Raw genomic sequence first — 20,467 nt, 5'->3', positions numbered from 1 at the left:
TTTGTCACTCCCTTCACTTTTCAATTTACGGAATATAAAAAGAAACAGGGAAGGGGAGCAATGGCAGGTACTGTATGCAAAAAGACAAACTAAAGTCATGCAGGAATGGAACTGAGGCAGAGAGGTGGTGGGAAAGGGGATGCAGACAGGTACAACAGGAGGCAATTCTGATTCTTCAGCCTCATCCTTTCACAATTATTGGTATTATCCTTGCTGGCATTTGATTCCTAAGGGCAAAAGCATGTTTTCATTGTGTACAATAAATTTAGTTTAAAAAGGGAAAACAAACATAAAGTATGTTGATAGTCAATAAAATAGTATGTATTCTACTTTTTAAATGAACACATTTAATTATCAAATACAGTTAAAGTTTCAAATGAGAATATTTACCTATTGGATTAAAAACATGCATTTCCATGCCTATAGGAAGTTTTTTTTCTCCTATGTGGATATTTTCAATCTTTCGATCTGTAGTATTTTTCAATGTTATTTGTACAGAGACCATCTTACTGCCAAAAATGCAAGGCTGTCTTGAAAAGAGATAGTGGGCAGCAAGGCCTTTTCCACTCATCCGATGAAGCAGCATATGAGTTTTCCCTGGTACAAAGACAGGAGTACTGACCTGTTGCATATGTAAAAGAAAAAGATGAATTTGCAAATATAATTTATAATTCTCTTAAAAATATGTAAAAATTTATGATGTTAACTCTTGCTTTTCCTAAAGTATTACATAAACCATAATAACAAACATTAGCAGGGTATCACACACATAAATATTAAGTCAGAAATTATATTAAAATGTAAAGTAAATAACTTCAAAGCAGTATTAATTCTTCTGTACTCTGTAGGCATATATTAAAATATTTTGAAAATATATGTCTAGTAAAACATATATTTATATATAAATATACTGAATTATATATTCAAATATACTCAAGTTTTTAGAGCTTATAACCTTTTCGTTAGTTTTTTTCTAAGTACACTATATTTGGGCATCTTGCTAACTTCCTTACTAGTTTTAACAATTTGTCAGTTGACTTTCTCAGGGTTTTGAACTGTATGATAGTCTTATCTGCCACTGATGAACATCTTGTACCTTCATTTTCAATTGTGATTCCTTGAACTTTTTTCACCTTGAATTTCTTTGCCTCTAAACTGATGACTATGATCTACTTTAAGGTGGTTTCTTCCTTTGTTTTAATAATTAAAAAGATCTTCTCTACTCTGACCTCAGGTAACTTCTTCACTTACATTTTCTTCTAAAGCTTTCATGGTCCCATTTTTTAAATCCATGTGAAACTGGCATTGGTTTATTGACTCCATATTCAAGCATTTTTTCTCTAAATATTTAGCTATAGCCTGGACAGGATTTAATTTTAGCCTCTCCTTAATGATTCTTTTCCTTTTGCTAGATCTTCTTTTATTTTTACAATAAAATCTTTTAATTGTATTCCATTACATTTATCTTCCTCATATCCCCCTTCCCTCTGTAATCATCATACTGTTGTCTATGTCCATGAGTCCTTTTTCATTTTTGCTCAGTCTCTCCACCTACTAACCTCCCCCACACCAAGAGCTGTTAGCCTGCTCTCTATCTGTGAGTCTGTCTCTATTTTGCTTGTTAGTGGAGTCTATATATTCAACACAATTCCTATCAAGATACCAATGACATATTTCAGAGCTAGATAGAGCAAATATTTCAAAAATTTACATGGAATCACAAAAGTCTCCAAATAGCACCAGCAATCTTGAGTAAAAAAAATGAAGTTGGAGGAATTATGCTATATAATATCAAACTATACTAATCAAAACCGTATGGTACTAGAATAAAAAGAGACACAAAGATCAATGGAACAGAATAGAGAGCCCAGAAATAAACCCACACTTTTATGGTCAATTAATATTTGACAGAGGAAGCAAGGAAGCAAGCAGATACAATGGGCTAAAAGATAGTTTACTCAATAAATGGTGTTCAGAAAATTGGACAGATATACATGCAGAAAAAATAAAACTAGGCTACCTTCTTACATCATGCACAATAATAAATTAAAAATGGATTAAAGACATAAATGTTAGACCCGAAACTATAAGAATCCTAGAAGAAAACATGGGCAGTAAAATCAGACACTGTTCATAAGAGGTTTTTTTTTTTGAGATATCTCCTCAGGCAAGGGAAATAAAAGAAAAAATAAACAAATGGGACTACATCAACTAAAAAGTTTTTGCACAGCAAAGGAAACAACAAAATAAAAAGACAACCCACTGAATGAGAGAACATATTTGCTGATAAATCTGATAATCAGCTAATATCCAAAATTTATAAAGAACTTATAAAACTCAACACCAAAAACCTGAACAAGCCACTTAAAAAAATGGGCAAATGACCTGAATAGACACTTCTCCAAAGAGGACATACAGATGGCCAATAGACATATGAAAAGATGCTCAATGTCGCTAATCACCCGATAAATGCAAATTAAAACCACAACGAGATATCACCTCACACAGTCAGAATGGCCATCATCAATAAATCAACAAACAACAAGTGCTGATGAGGATATGGAGAAAGGGGAATGCTTTCTTATTGCAGTATTATTTACAGTTGCCAAGATATGGAAGCAGCCTGGGTGTCCATGAGTACATGAGTAGATAAAACAACTATGGTACATATACGCAATGGAATACTACTTCGTCATAAAAAAGAAAAAAAAATTTTACCCTTTTCGACAGCATAGGTGGACCTGGAGAGCATTGTGCTAAGTGAAATAAGCCAGTCAGAGAAAGACAAATATAATATGATTTCACTTATGTGGACTCTAATGAACAAATGGCTTCAGTGATGTTTTAAGTAGAAACATTCTAATTATTTATACACTTGGGGACATTTTTGGGCCTTAACTGAACTGTTAATCCAGTACCACATTGTTCTATTTCTTATAGCCCTACATATCATGATTATATTATTTGGCAAAACAAAATATCCCTAATTTTTCCTCTTCCCCAGTATTTTCTTGCCTAATTATCTGTTTATCCTTCCATTGAACTTTGGACTTCTTTCAGTTAAATTCTCCCCTCAATCTTGAGTAACATCAGGGGCAGCATGTTAACTGAGAAACACAGTACACTCCAAAATCATGCCTTGGTCATCTTCCCAAGCAAAGTCCAAGTATGGCATGTGGCTTGACCTGACACGGGCAAGCTTTTAAAAAATAATCAATTTGTAATTCAAAAAGCCTAATCAAGATTGTTTCCTAACAAGTACACTGTCCCAAATAGGTTTTCTATTATAATTGTGAAAAGTACATATTAATCTACTCAACATGTTCACTATGCCACTGACACCTGATGACATTAAAAACCTTATTAATAATTTAAAATTCATCAACAAAAATCTAAAAGTTAAATATCATGTATGCAAAATGATAAAATATCTTCCAAGCATCATTAAAATACAGTATTCCTTTTCTAAAAACCCTACTTATAAGGGTGAACAATTTAAAATATAATAAGTACCTAGATAAATTTTAAATTTTGGCTGTACAAAGTTATGGGGCAACTGATCTATGACTTCTACTTTGGCCTTTTGATGATCATAACAACATTCTAGCATTTTAAGCTTTCTAAGCACTTTCACTTCTAAGCTTAGGTTCTTTCCTTGCATAAAAATTATTTTCAAAACTTTTCTGTATCAATGCTCACTGTAAGTTCTATTTCCTTTACAAATTCGAGGGTGGGGTTTATTAGCACAACCCAAGACAGCATTTCTTAGCAGTAAACATTCATTCAAAGACATAGTGGGCATCATATAAATAAGGAAGTGGACACAGAATGTATATGTAAGTGTATACAAGCATATACATATAAATCCCCATGTCACCGAGGCTATGACAATCAACTTTGAAAACATGCCCTTAACTGGATAATTATATTTTTCAGTATCTTATGTTTATTCTCTAAATTAGATGATAAGCACATTGGAGACAGTATCCAAGTTCCAGAGATACAGCATTCATTATACCCTTAAATACATGTTGAGGTAGCCAGTCATGGGGACATAAAGTACAACATAGGGAATACAGTCAATAATACTGTAATAATTATGTATGGTGCAGGACAGGCATTATTACTTTGTGAGTTACGTAAGGGTCTAATCATTCTGTTGTGCACCTGAAATTAGTATAATATTGCATACTAACTGTAATTGAAAAATAAGAATAATAAAAAAGTGAAAAAAACTTATGAAAGCTTGGGCTACATATACTATGGGGAAGTAAAGCTGAAAGCTGGAGAGAGACAAGTATAGAGTAGAATGAGAAAAGCAGGACAAAAGCAGGGGTGTGCTTCACAAGCAGCCAAGAATTAGCAATCCAAATACCACCTAAGGTGCTGAGAAGGTACACCGTGCCATCTCAACTGGTTTACTGATGCTCTCTCTCAGTCTAACCTTGGAACACGTGGCCTAAATATTTGGTATTTTTCCTACCTTGTCTCAAAATTCTGCACCTGTATTGTACTAGTTAAAAAGATATATGTGCAAAGACACACAGTATGATTCTCTCTACTCATTCTTCCACACTCACCCAAGTTCAAGAAGCACTCTCTAATGAATTCAATGTCTAAAGATGTCCTCCCTGGTAATCCTGAAGGGTTACCTGTGAAAATGCCCAGAGTTCTATGTTCTCTTCTATAATAAGCAGCATCACATACGGCACTTTGTGGTAATAATATATACTTTTTTTTAACTACGGTAAGGGGCTAACTGAAAATGTTTGATTGCTTTTTTGAAAACCTGTTTTCTAAGTTCATACAAGTCATATTAAGCCAACCTCCTCTAACATCTAGATCAACTACAGGTGACATTTTGTTCAAGAAAACCAGTAGGTTCCATTAATCCTTCAACGATTAATTGTAGTATGATTAATCCTGACAAGAAAGCAAGATTTTAGTTTACCATTTTGTACAACTGATTAGATACTTATATTCCAGAAACATATATATGATCTGTGGATGCTTATGTTCTAAGATGCTAAACATTGTGAACTGGTTTTCCATCTTCGCATTTTATAAATATCAGTAATTTTCTGAAATGTAAAAAAAAAAGTAAGTTAATTACAGAATGACCTAGATCTGGGTTGTGAAAATGAGTCTTTAAGAAAAAACACTGACTTTTAACAAGTTTGAACAAAATGGATCATAGTGGGCAGGGGTCAGCAAATAGAGTTCACAAGCCAAATGTGGCCTGCTGCCTGTTTCATGAAGTTTCACTGGAACACAGCCATACTCATTCATTTATGTATTTGATGAGTATGGAGGGCTGCTCTCCAATGGTAGAGTGGAGTAGTTGCTAAGCCTAATGTATTTACTATCTGGACCTTCAGATAAAAAGTATACTTCCTTCTCCTCCCCTCCCCCTATTTTTGGGGAACAATTCTCCACAGGTCTCTTATGCTTCTGCATGATTTCTGAGCAAAGGCATTAACGACTTTGTTCCTAACAATTTTTTCAAGGATGTTTGTACAGTGAACAGCCTTTGGAAACAGGTAAATACCTCCCCCTCGAGGCAAAAGTTAGACAGGTTTGCTAACAGGTCCTTATCAAAGATGCGGATCTTCTATACTCTAGTTCCTCTCTCTGTGTAAAGCAGCACACTGCACATGCAGTCACCATCTGGCCGTCATCGTGTCACCTTGTGGAACTGGAACGCAGAGAAGCAGTGCGAATGATGAAGCGGTGCGAATGATGTTACTCTGCCGTAACAGCCTACTACGTTGCTGTGAGCAATCAACTGTTCTTTGCCTTGTGTCTTCTATGGGCATCCATGAAATTGTCTCAGCCTGGCGTTATCTCATACCTTCAGAGTTCTTAGTACCTCCCCCGACCCCATTTTGGTCACTCAGCAATTCCCAGATCCACTTACTCCAAATAGCTAAATTAACACTTAGTAGGACTATCATATGCAGTGGCACCTGACTGAGGGGGTGGATATGAGCTTAAATTCCAGCTTACATCCAAGGGTGGCCTTTTTGGAATCTATACAATGACACCATATGAGCTAGTGGCTTTGCTAAAGAGACCACTTTACATGGTAGAAATAATTTTTTCCTTTTGACTTTCCTTTATGAAATTCCATGTTTTGACTGAGTTAATTATTTCTATGGGTTTCTGAAGTATCGCTATGTATCCTGACAGCTGACAACAAATTGTCAAGTAAGTTCTCCGACACTGAGGAATACGAGGACAATGTTTCAGGGTTGCTTTTATCTGGCTCAAAACTAAGTGTTGGCCTTCTGAGACAGCTTTCTCCCCTGTGCTTTACCGGGTAGCGGTTATGCGTGGGGCCGTTCGGTCTCCACACCTTACCATCTTCTAGGAACCTCGCCACTTCCAGCTCTTGGTAAAACCGGCTTGTTCTCAGGCCACTTCATGACTGGGCCGCGGTTACCTTGTTCAGAAGCAGACAAGGCCCAGTGAGTGTCTCTCTGAGGATTTGTGGGGTTGAGACCTGGGAAATCGAGACAGTCTCTCAAGTGGCTATAATTCTGAGATTTAAAACTCTAATGCCTGTGGCCATAGTCCTGCCATGTTGTCCAGTTAAAAATAAAGCAACTTTCAAAGAAAGGCACAGAAGAGACAGAGTCCTATCTTTGGTTTGTATATGGAAGGTTCTTGAAGTGAATATATTCCTACCCCTTCTGAAGCTTGGTTTTCTGTGAAATACTCTATCTAGCATTCCTTCTAGTAGCTCCTCCCCACCCTGCCTTTTTGCTTAAGCTAGTTCAACTGGGTTTCTATCATTTAACTTCCCCACCAAACTACTGATCAGGACTACTCACATTTCAGGACATTAACTAGAGGAGCAGGAAATGAACTAATAATGGGAGAACATGCTCTCTCGTCCCTTTTCCTGGAGCCTTGGTAGACATGAATGGGGAGATCAGACACTCACGTATGGCTTCTGACTAGGATGAATCATAAGAATCTATCAATTCTGTAAGTCAAAAGAGTTGAATTAGCAATTCATATGGTTCAGCAGTGATTTTCAACATTTTTCATCCCTTAGTGAACATAAACTAATTAATGAAATTATGCAGCACACCAAATAATACATTTCTTTGCTGATCTGACAAAAAATAGGCATACATTTGGTTCGTTCACACTACACAGCTATTGCTCTGTTGGCTATTGTCCTGTTTTTAATTTGGCAGTCTAAAGGAAAAGAGGTCAGTGCCCTGACTCAATAGTCAGGTATTATTGCATGTTTTAAAAATTCTCGTGGCTCACCAGTTGAAAATCGCTGGTTTATAGGAAACAGGGGTCCTTGATGTGACCATCCTAACTCATTGGAATCCCACACTGGGGTCAGAGAGCAAAGCCTCTGCTCATAATAAAGTGCCAGTTTGCCTTTCTTTGTCTTCTGATTCTGTGTCTCCCATGGGCTTTTGAGGGGGACTTCTGGAATTCCCAGTCCAGTAAGGTCACCACTGTTTTGAACACAAAGTAATTACTAATCATTAATTTATTAATTCACTCTTTCAACTATCATTTATTATTAGTTGTGCCAACCACTGCTCTAAGGATCATGATACAGAGTATCCTACTCCTCAAAGAGTTTACAGTTTAGCTGGGGAAAACTAAGTAATTCAACCAGTGCAACAAATGCCATGACACAGAGAGGCTTAGTAGACTAAGGGAACACAAAAGACCTAGCTGCCACCTGAGCGAGAGATCAGGCAAGGGATCCACTGTTATTTAAACGAATTAAGTATCTGACTATTTCTCATTGCCTCTACTGTTACCATCCCAGTCTGAGCCACCACCATCTCACATCTAGATTATTCCTACAGCCTGCTAACCGGTTCCCTTGCTTCTACTCCTGCACCCTACAGAGCACTGACTCAAAATAGTACCAGGACAAATCTGTTAAAATGAAGTTACATCATGTCTCCCCTCTGTTCAAAACCCTCTAAGGGCTCCCAATTTCATCGGGAGTAAACGCCAAAAATTCTTATAAAGGTCTCTAAGGCCCAGATGCCTGGCCCCTTGTTAGGTTTCTTTAACCTCATTTCTGACTACTCTTGAACTCATGGCTCACTCTACTGCAGCCACCTGACTTCCTTGCTGTTCCCTGTACACACCAGAAATGCGCCTACCACAGGCCCCTGGCACAGGTCCCCTCTTCCAGGTATGGTGTGTTCTCTAGACCCTCAGGTCTGATATATCTTTACTCAGATGTTGCCTTCTCAGTGAGGCCTAACGCACTGCATCACTTCCTTCTGATTTCCCCTTTTTCTGTCTCCATAGCCACTTTGTACCTTCTCTAACACAACAGATATGTGTATATATAGTTTTCTTATTTATTATGTGTATTTGTCTCCCCATTTATTCCCCACTTTTATGTTCAATGTATAAAACATAATTTTATCCTTTTTCAATACTCAAAGCATAAATTTACTATTTTAAATGATTAAAGAGATTTACAGATACAGGCCTCTAGTGCTGGTCATAACTACACTTTATTAGATGCTGAGTGCTCAATTATAACACTGTTTCTAAAAATATTAGTCTCACAGAGCATACTGTGGTGATAAAGTAGAAATCATCAATATTAATATTTATTGGTTTTAAGGTATAACTGGATTAGAAATTTTCTATTACACATAATTGTAAAAATATGAACAAATACTGTATATCTTGAAGGCACACACAAAGAAAAGTATTAACTAGAAGGACTTCTATAATGCAAACACTAATTCTCAAAACAGCTATCTTTAGGTAACAACATTATTTCCCATTAAATATTAAAACTTGCATAAACAGGATAGTAGGAAAGACAGTATTGAAATCACTGGTTTTGATTTAATTATTTAACAGCTAATGCTCAAAGAATTAAAAACCTAGCTGCATTGTAAGCAAATGATAAGGGCTATCCTCACTACGATTCTTCAGGAGGCAATTAGTTCAGTAACTGTAATAACTCTAAAATAAAAAGCCTCCTTCTGGACTTAACTGAACAAAAAGCATTAAGTAACAATGAGCTAACCCTCTGCAAATCTTCACACAGCATATGTTTAAATAATAAAAGTCGTTTGTGTACCTTTAGATGGTTTATGAAAATAACCAATCAATTCTGCAGACACAACATTATTTCTAAAGGAAATCTATGTGACTCATGATGCCTGTAGATACACAGAGACAAACCACACATATTTTATCAGTTTATTACAGTAAGCAAATAAGCGTGGAATGAGAGTGCACATAACTGTCTACTTAGTGCTTACTGAAACATTTATAAGAGCTGTTATCTCCCTAATAACAGACAGACAGCGTGCAATTTTAGAGAGGAGAAAAGCTTCATATTTTTTAACACTTCACTAAAAAGTAACTGAAGAGTGTAAAATGAAAAATACTCTGTGCAGTTAGCTGGTAATGGACCATATTATCAACTCAAGTTAGATTTATAGGATACAAACTAGTCACTAATAGTTATTTTATGACATAGCATGTCTGCTTTTTTGAGATTATTAAGATGAAAGTTGTAAAACTTCTTTTGAACATAGCTGTTCAAAATGATTGAATTATAAAATTTAAATGAGAATTGAAAAATAAAACACGGAATAGCAAGTAGGTGCCTAAGAATAAACTTAGTTCAACGTCAGTGTTACTATTTCAAAGCTGACGCACACACGTGAAGCTTTATGGAAACAGTGTTTTCCAGCCTTTTATGCTTTAATCCACAGTTAGTCACTTAATAATTTTTAAGCATTATCGATCTATTCTGCTTTCGGACTTCAAAACTATGAAGATCTGCAGTACATAAAATGCTGCCTTTGTATCTAGTTTTCTTTGGCTTCTTTTACAGCGTATCTATTTAGGTACGTGATCTATAAAAATGACCAAAAAAACCCCAGTTATAAACAGAGACAGAGTTTTATCTTTAAAATTAGTATTTTTTAAAACCAAATGTATGCTTCAACTGGCAGAATGGTAATGCAGAAAGCCACAGTATTGTCTTATTAACCCTGCAAACCACAGACAGTGAGCCTATTTTACCTTTAATCCACAGTATTGAGCCCAGGACTTAGTATAGGATTAAAAAAAGCAAACAGCAAATGTGCTTAACTCTTAACTGTAACGATAAACATAGAGTCAAAGAAATGTATTTAATTTTCCATCAAATATTACTTTAAATAAATGGTTTATAATCATAAGATAACTTCCTCCTTACACAGGAGTTGGCAAAAGTAGGCTTACAGTTGTAAAATAAATTTAAAAATAATATAAGAATAAACTCTATTTTGTGTACTTACAACTGTAAACCTTCTTTTGCTCACCCCGTACATGCAGATTTATGTATTCTACTAAATAATTGTGCTAATTCCTCATACTTTATTTTAGTAATCATATATATTCTGAAAAGTATGGAACTTTTTTTTTACCTCTTACTTTGGTAATATATATTATAAAAATTTATTTATAGAAAGAGCTGACTATATAATCAACTGACATTTAATGAGTACCTTACTTCATACATGGTATTAAGCAGGGGCCAGGAAACTACACCTGTGGGCCAAAGGGAGTCCACTGCCTGTCATCGTAAAGCCTGTGAGCTAAGAATGGCTTCTGCATTTTTAAATGATGGGAAAAATCAAAAGAAAAATAACATTTTTGTGACACTAATATTATATGAAATGTCAATTTCAATGTCCATAAATAAAGTTTTATTGGAACATAGCCACACTCATTTGTACACTGTTTACGACTTAGTATTACAATGGCAGAGCTGAGTGGCTATCACCTGTAAAGCTGAAAGTATTTATTATCTGGACCTTCACAAAATTTGCTGACCCACTGGTACAGGATATATCCAGTTTACACTAGCACTGCGATGAGGAGGAAATTACTCTATAATAATAGCCTACTTTTTCTCCTCCCCAAATGTAAATCTATAAACTTCACTGTCAATCTGAATTTATAAATCTGAAACCTGAAATGATGCATACTTTTGTTTACCACTTCCATGAACACATAGTTCCAGAACTATGGGTACACATAAGTTATACTAGTTTTTAAAGTATTTTTTTCCTGACTTTTGTTTTAAGGCTGCTAATAAAAACAAAACTGAGTCCAGTTCTCAAAGTGCTTGGCAGAAAAGTTCCAATAACTGGTTACAACAAATTTCATTTGAACCAGAACATTTGACATAAGCAGAAAACAATTATGTGTTATTTGATAGATGTGATAATCCCTTTCTTGTTGACAGTATCGATGACATAAAAAAAGAAAAAATTGGTGTCCTCTTCCTCTGTAACCAAGCTCAGAATCTTGGTATTATCACTGACATCTTCATCTGCTTCCAACAATTAGTTGACAAGTTCAATGTCTCGTCTATTCATTTCTTTCTTTTCTGTCCATCTACCACCGACCCAAGTTGGTTCATCACTGACATTTAAAACTTAAAAAAAGTATTTTTCTTTCAAATTGCAAAAGTAGCACATGTTTGTTGAAAATTATTTCAAACTGTATGGAAATATAAGTAAAGCCCCCTCAGGTTTAACCATAATTAGCAATCTGATGTCCCTCCCAATCCTGGGCTCCCTTCTCCTGCTTGCTCAAACTGGCCTCCCTGTCTCAGATTCCTTATGGACCAATCCATACCACAGACTCCTGTAAAAAGAATTCTTTCAGGTGTACCTCCCACATGCTCAGTGCAGTGTGGAGGAAAGTGGCTTTGAGGACAGACAGGCCTGAGCTGAAACTCTGGCTCTGCAACTTATTCACCCTATCGTTCTGGAAAAATTACTCACACTCGAAGGACTTCCATTTTCACATGGGTGAAATGGGGAAACCATCATCTGTCTTTCAGCATTGTTGTAAATCTAGGGCGAACACAAGAAAATGTGGAGGGAAGCAGTGCCTGAGGAACATGGTAGGCGGGAGTGAGGGAGTAAAATAAGATTTCAGAGTTAAAATAAAGGAGTATGTGGCTAAAATTCAGCACAGGTGAAAATTAATAGAACTAAACAGACCAAGAGGCTGTGAGGTTACATCTGGCACAGACTGTTAGTATGTACATTGGGGTCTCCCAGGATGATGGTGGGCTGGAGAGATTACTTGTAAGATGCCAAGGTCTTCACTGAACATGGGTGAGAGGTTAAGAGATCCCAGGGCAAGATTGATAAGGAAGGGAAAGGATATATAGTAAGATGGGATGGGCCTGAGAAAAAGAAGTAAAATGAGGATAAAAAGAGAATGGCCTAGATGCTACAGCTGGGAGCTTCATATAACCACTCCTGCTGGTAATAATGATTTCATCAAAGACAGAATTATAGAGCATTCTGAGTCAGGGAGGTCATGCTGGGAATATTTCCTACAGGACAAGCAAGATTCAAATGGAGAAAAGCTAGGCTATGTATAGTACTTAATAAAAGTATGTGAGGGAGGGAAATTGTTAGCTGTTCTACATATTTACACACGGGAGCACAGCATCTAAAAACTGGCCATGCTGCTTGCATTTAAAGGACCTGTGCTAGGAGACAGAGGGATATGGATCTCATCTGGGTGAAGTCCTAGAGGAAGGGAAAAAAAGTATGCCTTAGTTGATGTGCAAACTGGAAAGGCACTTTTATTATAGCTACTTTAATTTTAAATAACAGGTCTCTCTAGAGATGCTTTCTTTGAATCTGACAGAGGGCAAGAGGATCCTTTCACATCACAGATGCCAATCAGAGGTGCCATAGTTGCTGAGGAATTCCTGACACAGGACAAGGATGGGGAAATGGGTTCTTTGAGACCAGAAGCACACACGCATATGCGCACACACACACATATTTGTTTCTGTCTGATTTGTGAATAAACATTTTACATCCTTCAGTGACAAGGTAGGAATGGAGAGATCCAGGGGGAACTACACAGGAACCTTAGTCTTTGGAGTTCGTATCTCTGATGGGAGCAAAGTCCTCTGATGACCCAGCTTTCTTTTTATTAAAGTCACCTGGCTATGAATTGTTCTGGTAAGTGCTGGGATTGGGGCCTAGATGCTCATACTTGGGCACTGGCCCATGTATTCTCTGGCTGTACATTTTTTTTTTGGGGGGGGGACATATGGGGCATTTTTCTTTAGAAGCAAGAAAGGCTATGACTTCCTTCTTGTGAAAGTTATGGTTGGCAGTGGTAAAAAAGAAAACACTGAATTTTAAGTTAAAAGACATTCAAGTTATCATTTGATGAGAAGAAAACTATTTAACTTCTCTTAGCTTGAATTTATAAAATAAAGGGTAAAACTACCTAATTCACAAGATTGTTTTACAAGGATTTAGTGAGATACTGCACATGAAAGAGTTCTGTTGATGAAAATACTCTTCTTTCATTATAATTTAAGACAACATTTATTAGCATAAGGGTAAAAATAGTGGCAGAACTAAGACTGGATTTAATATTTTTAAGTGTCACCTGGCTGGCGTAGCTCAGTGGATTGACCTCAGGCTGTGAACCAAAGTGTCACAGGTTCGATTCCCAATCAAGGTCCATACCTGGGTTGCAGGCCACGGCCCCCAGCAACCGCACATTGATGTTTCTCTTTCTCTCCCTTTCCCTCTCTCCCTCTCCCTCTCCCCCCCGCTTCCCACTCTAAAAATAAATTAAAAATCTTAAAAAAATATTTTTAAGTGTCATTGCTGTCAAGCAATAAGCTATGATTCCTTTTTCAGTAAACACAAAATGTTCCTATTATAAGGAAAATAAAGGTCAGTAATGCAAGCAAGTGGAGAGATTTTTTCTCCTTCAGAGCACTCAACAGAAGTGGGAAGAACCAGCACTTAATAGTTCTTTCTGAAGATTAATGCTAACTGAGGAAACTTTTTTGAATATGGTCTTATGAATTAGTATCCTTAGCACAATAACTTTCAAAAGCAAATCAGTGAAAGGGAATTAGCATTGTCTTTAAAATATCAGTATTTAATAAGCTAGATATCTAAAAGTGGATTTCAAATGATAATATCATAAGCATACATCATAAAGCAAAGGAACCTCAGGAAAAGTTGGAATGCCATAACATTATAGGAAGACTACAATACTTTGAGATATCTCATATTTCTTTACTTCACCAGGATTACAGTATTAATAAAACCTCTACTATCTACTTATCCATCTTCAACACTAAAAATCCCATTTTTATACTAATTATAAGAGATTAACTCAGCATTTGAAGTAACTGAAAACAGCAATGAAAAATATCACTAAAAAAAAAAAGTAATGACTGTGACCTGAGGGAGCTGGATGGGGAACCAGACCCACATGTCAAGAGACCCGGGTTATTCAACTCAGCCAGACATCAGGAGAGAGACCTTAGCTAAACTACAGCCTTACTTACCTTCTGTTTTTCTCTTCTGTACAATGGGGCTAATTATGCATATCCTGTCTGTCTCACAGAGTTGTGAAATTGACTTTTAAGCTGTTCAATAGAAGGCATTATTGGGATTATTAGTAAATTGAGTTTTCAGTCAACGTTAAAACACCAATCTGTCATATAACGTAAGGTCGTGAGGTTAAAAGTACTTATCAAAAAGCTGAATCACCATTGGAGAAGGGCTTTTAAAGACAATATTGCTGTGTTTATTGATAGTACCATCCAAAGGCCTTTAAAAAAGTAATACCTTCCCCCATGTCCTTTTTCCCCTCTCTGTTACTTGTGGGTGAACAGGACTGTTCTCTAAAAGGTTTCTAAATGATGTTGATGTTAAAAAATATAGTATCACCATTTAACAGCCTTTTAAAGAGCAGTCCCTAGCATGGTCTTTGTTAACAACTGAGGGAGGAAGGGACTGTTTTTTCAAAGGCTTTTAGAGGATGTTGTTAAAGAATATATAGTGACATCATTTAAAAGCCTTTTAAATAATAGTTCTTCTTCCCTCCCAATTGTAATGTCCTTGGCTTTCATTTATTTTGTACTATAAGCCGAAAATGGACATACCGACATATTATTGGCCATGGCAGGCATTTGTTGGATGGAGAGTGATGTATTGCTTTTTAAAAGGTTGGTGTCCAGAAATAAATCCACCTCTTCAAGAACATAGTACCACTTCTATACAGGACATTGCCCACCCACCCTGTCATTTTGTTTGTTTGCTCTAAGAGTCTACTGAAGAAGAGGTCACGCAAACAGAAAAGGAGTCACAGCTAAGCCACTCCATGACTTCCCATGGTATGAATGTAGTCCTACCATCCACTTTTACTTGAGTTAACTCTCCATCCAATTAATGGCAAAATCTAACTTTCAGCCCCTCACCTGCTGTCTTTATTAAACTATTTCTGCCACTATTCCACTAATTTTAGACTTCATCCTGCTAAGAGACAGCAGTGGGCTCTTAGGGTTCCTCTTCCTATGTAGCTCCTAGGGAAGGGAAAAATTAAGTATTTGGTTTAAAGCCTAAAGTTGGAGAGCCAGTAAGCTTTGAGATAAATTAGCTTATCTTTCACAAAACATATCCCTCTCCCCCGAAAAGAATTATTTCTAGGGATATAATCATAGAATGGGAAACAATTTTCCATCTCTTCTTGTGTGGGATCTTTTCAGAAAGTGTCATTTTATTTTAAGAACAGGAATTCCTACATCTATAATATTTAATGAAAATATAAGCCTTTAAAATAATCTAAAAGCAGAGCCTTCCAAACACACTGTATTTTATTTTTAAATTTTAGTGAATCCCATAGTTTTTGCCAATTTCCATGATTTACTTAAGCCATAATAAATCATTTTTTACTTATGATTTGCTATAATAAATCATATAAATTAGTTAAATATCAAATACTACCCATAACACAATGCTCAGCTCAAGACCCAGTTTGTTCATTCAACTCCTTCTGACCCTACTCAGTCCATAATGATAGTCACATTTCATTTTGACATTTCTTATTATGACTTCTTGCCAAGATGGAGGTGTAGGTAGATACACTTTGCCTCCTCACACAACCAAAAGAAGGACAATAACAAATTTTAAAACAAAAAGTAACCAGAATTGCCAGAAAATCAAACTGTATGGAAGTCCAACAATCAAAGAGTTAAAGAAGAAACATTCATCCAGACCACCAGAAGGGGTGGAGATGGGCAGCTGGGGGGGAGAGGATGCATGGAAAGTAGGCGGCTGGAGGACCAGCGCGGGCAAGGCTGTGGCTGGTGGACCCGATGGTCCCACATTCACATGCAGATAAACCAGGAGAATAAACTGGGGAGCGAGACAGACTGCACAACCTGGTGCAGGGAAATAAAGCCTCAAAGCCTATGAATGAAAATACTTGTAGGGATTGAGGCAGAGGGAGAAACTCCCAGCCTCATAAGATAGTTCACTGGAGAGAACCACAGGGCCTTAGAATGTACACAAACCCACCCACATGGGAATCAACACCAGAAGAGCCCAATTAACTTGTGGGTAGCGGGGGAAGTGGCCGTAAACCGGCAGAGGGCAGAGCAAGCCCCACTGTTCCCTCTTGGACCCCTTCCCCACATACAGCACCACAAAGCAGCTATGAGGGTTGCCCCTCCCTGGTGAACATCTAAGGCTCTGTGCCTTACCATGTAACAGGCACTTACAGACAAAAGAATATGGCCCAAATGAAAGAACAGATCAAAGATCCAGAAAAAATACAACTAAGAGATGAAGAGATAGCCAACCTATGAGATGCAGAGATCAAAACACTGGCAATCAGGATGCTCACATAAATGGTTGAGTATGGTAGCAAAATAGAGGAAAAAGTGAAATAAAGGAAACTGTACAGGGAACTAACAGTGAAGGGAAGGAAACTGGGACTGAAATAGATGATTTGGACCAAAAGAAAGAAATAAACATCGAACCAGAACAGAATGAAGAAACAAGAATTTAAAAAAAAAAAAAAAAAACAAGGAGAGGCTTAGGAACCTTGCAAATGACTTTAAATGTTCCAACATCCGAATCATAGGAGAGCCAGAAAAAGAAGAGGAAGAGCAAGGAATTGAAAACTTACTTGAAAAAATAATGAAGGGCACCTTTCCCAATCTGGCAAAGGAAACAGACTTCTAGGAAGTCCTGGAAGCTCAGAGTCCCAAAAAAGTAGCACCCAAGGAAGCACACACCAAGGCACATCATAATTATATTACCCAATTCAAAATAAGGAGAGAATCTTAAAAGCAACAAGAGAAAAGGAGAAGTTACCTAGAAAGGAGTTCCCATACTGCTATCAGCTGATTTTTCAAAAAGAGACCTTAAGGCAAGAAGAGGCTGCAAAGAAGTATTGCAAGTCCTGAAAGGCAAGGACCTACATCCAAGATGACTCTATCCAGCAAAGCTTTCATTTAGAATGGAAGGGTAGATTAAAGTGTTTCCCAGATAAGGTCAAATAAAAGGAGTTCATCATCACCAAACCCTTATTATATGAGATGTTAAAGGGACTTATCTAAGAAAAAGAAGATAAAAAACATGTACAGTAAAATGACAGCAAACTCACTATTATTAACAACCACACCTAAAACAAAAACAAAAAGAAACTAAGCAAACAACTAGAACAGGAACCATAGAAATGGAGATCACATGGAGGGTTAGCAACAGGGGAGTGGGAGGAGAAGAGAGGGGGAAAAGGTACAGAGAGTAAGTAGCATAGATGGTAGATAGAAAATAGACAGGGAGAGGGCAACAATAGTATGGGAAATGGAGAAGCCAAAGAACTTATATGTATGACCCATGGACATGGACTAAGGTGGGGGAATGATGGGGGGTACAGGGTGAAGGGGAATAAAGAGGAGAAGAAAAAAATAGGACAACTGTAATAGCATAATCAATAAAGTATATTAAAAATAATTTTTATACTATTTAATTTTATGCATTTCATATTATTACTTAACTTTATTCTTAAAAAACATGTAAAATAAGAAAGTTCTAAGCCTGGACAATAATTTCTTTGCATGTTTTCACATATTTCTTAAAAACTATCAATAACTTTTTAATTCTCTGTTGGTTTAACAGCACAAATTAGTTATCTGTGCCTACAATTATATTTCAGAGTACATAGTTAAATAGTTTTAAATATTTTAAAGCCTCTGCATAACAATTCATGTCATTTGAGGTTTGTTTCCATTATCTACTAGATAAATCAATGTTTCACTGAAAAATGCTACTTAATTCTGATTCTAATAAATGTAAACTGGTAACATTTTGAAATAAAAATTCTGACTTAAGAAGTATAACAATAGCATTAGGAATATATAAATATATATATAATTTAATCTAATATGATTGATCTGAAAACTTCAGCTGGCCAAAATCCCCACAGTGAGGTTCCACTGGAATTCTAGGTATGGCGAGTGATCACCACAGTGCAGTGAATTACAAGACCACAGAGTACATGGTTATATATGGTGCTGGGGGCTCTGGCTCTGTATGAGAATGACCCACAGAAAAGCCACAGCCCTACCCTTCCTGTGCTCTGCAATGTGATAGATGAGTATGAGTATCTGAGTCATCTTCCTTTCCCTACAGGTTCTATAGATGAGGCAGTATATGGAATCATGTTTCTCCCCCCATCCAAAATTATTCATGTCTGACTTCATAGAACCTATGTATATGAACAGTGCATGGCAAGGGGGCATTAACCAGATGAACTGGAGGTGGGGAAATTTTCCTGGATTACCTGGGTGAGCCAATGTAATGGTATGACTCCAATAACTGAAAGAGCAAGGCAGAAGAGCCAGTGTCAGAGTGGTACAGTGTGAAAACAATTCAACCAGCCACTGTTGGCTTGGAAGATGGAAGGGGCATGAGCCACAGAATGTGGCCAGTCTCTAGAAGCTGGAAAAGACAGGAAAAATGATTCTCCCATGGAGCCTCCAGAAGGGGACACAGCCATGCTGATACCATGATTTTAGCTCAGTGAAATCCAGTTTGGACTTCAGATCCCCTGTACCATAAGATTATAAATTTGCATTGTTATAAGCCCCATGTTTGTGGTAATGTATTACAGCTGCAATAAGAAACTAATAAAGATAATTTGATGTCTAGTTGAAAACTACCGTTCTGAATGCTTGTATTATAAAACCTACCTGTGGGTCTATGGTTCTAATGTTTACATACATCTTTCAATGGCTGGTCTGTGGTTTGAAAGGCATTACCTAGGTTTTCCCTATAGTATTTCCTCATTGGACTTAAGCTTCAACCAGCATGGACACTAATGAATTTGAATGGCTCTCAAATCTGGGTAGTTATTTGCCAGAATCATTTAAAGGACTGGTTTTTAAAAATTTCCTCCGCCAATACTCTTTCTATATTTTTGATGGGCACACTGAGTTGATTTTGATCCATTCAGTGAACAGACAGGTACAAAGGACCAATTAAAAAAAACAAACAAAAGATGAACTGTCTCCCAAAGGCTCCAATTTAATGCACTGCATATTACCTGAGATGACCTCTTACTGCTCTTTGGTTAGAATGTATTATTAGTCTTTCTGATCAAATTTGCATATAGAAACATATGATTTCTATGTGAGCAAAAGGGGATTCTGGTAAGCAGTAGCAGCCATAAACACTTGGGTGATGAGGCACACACCAAAAAAACAAGTTTCAATGGGGATAAAGCAAGGAAACAAAAATATGAAAGGGTTTGGGCAGAACAGAAAAAGTATCTATTAAAAGAGTAATAATTCTGAAGAAACTCTTAAAAATGTTAGTGTTTTCTAGAGCTATAATTCTCTGAAAAAAAGTGCAATTAAAAAGTTAGATTTTTAAAAGGTTATACTGAGTCCCTGAATCTCGATTCTTAAGCATTTTGCAACCATTCACGTAAAGTTAAATGTTGTAACTGCTGGGTAAATAATGCAGGTGTACCAGTGGGCACTTAATGCAAGCAGGTCTATGTGACAGAAGTTGAACCACCAGAAATACAAGCAAAAGCTGATCAGAAAAGACTCAATTAAGTCTGTGTTGGTTTGACAGAAACATATGTAGAATGGCAAAATGTGTCTTGGTGGAAATTCCACATCTATAAATCATATTATAGATGGCACTCAGTATGAAAATCCAAGATAGAAGAATTCTTCCCGGAAAATGTGTCAGTGTTAGCAATTTCCTCTGCCAAGAACCAAAACGCTTTATACAACCCCCCACACTGCCACCCTGTTCATCCTCTCCTGTTCTCTTGCGTTCATAGTTTCCATTTCCATAAGACTAAGATGTGTCTCAAAACTGCAACCATGGATTACTTAATTTTATTTGCTTCAGAATATAGAAGACATTCTATTCATGTTTATTAATAGAAATATTCAGAAACCTCCAAAGCTTTTACTAGAAGCAAAAGTGGACTAGCTTCATCCACTGACAGCAAGTCTGCAAAGAACGTGCAGGACATTAACCTCCATTCACTATTCTACTCGAATATATTCTTGGAGGTCTGAGAGAACTGAGAAATTACTACATATAAGCATGATGTGTAATTTTTATGTTTAATCTGA

At 36.8% G+C, this 20,467-nt stretch overlaps 1 protein-coding gene across 1 annotated transcript in view; it reads right to left on the bottom strand.

Moving 5' to 3' along the window:
• AP3B1 (adaptor related protein complex 3 subunit beta 1) overlaps positions 1-20,467 on the bottom strand; it is a 242,378-nt gene that overhangs the window by 34,349 nt on the left and 187,562 nt on the right. Inside the window, exon 23 of the mRNA XM_045848192.1 lies at positions 391-622. Within this exon, the coding sequence (XP_045704148.1) occupies positions 391-622 (232 nt within the window). The remainder of the gene's footprint in view (positions 1-390; positions 623-20,467) is intronic.

Source organism: Phyllostomus hastatus, unplaced genomic scaffold (assembly GCF_019186645.2).
Source record: "Phyllostomus hastatus isolate PE091 unplaced genomic scaffold, TTU_PhHast_1.1 phas_contig_58, whole genome shotgun sequence".
NCBI classification, from domain to species: domain Eukaryota; kingdom Metazoa; phylum Chordata; class Mammalia; order Chiroptera; family Phyllostomidae; genus Phyllostomus; species Phyllostomus hastatus.
The sequence above is the reverse complement of the archived record's forward strand: the minus strand, read 5'-3'. Positions and strand labels throughout refer to the sequence as shown.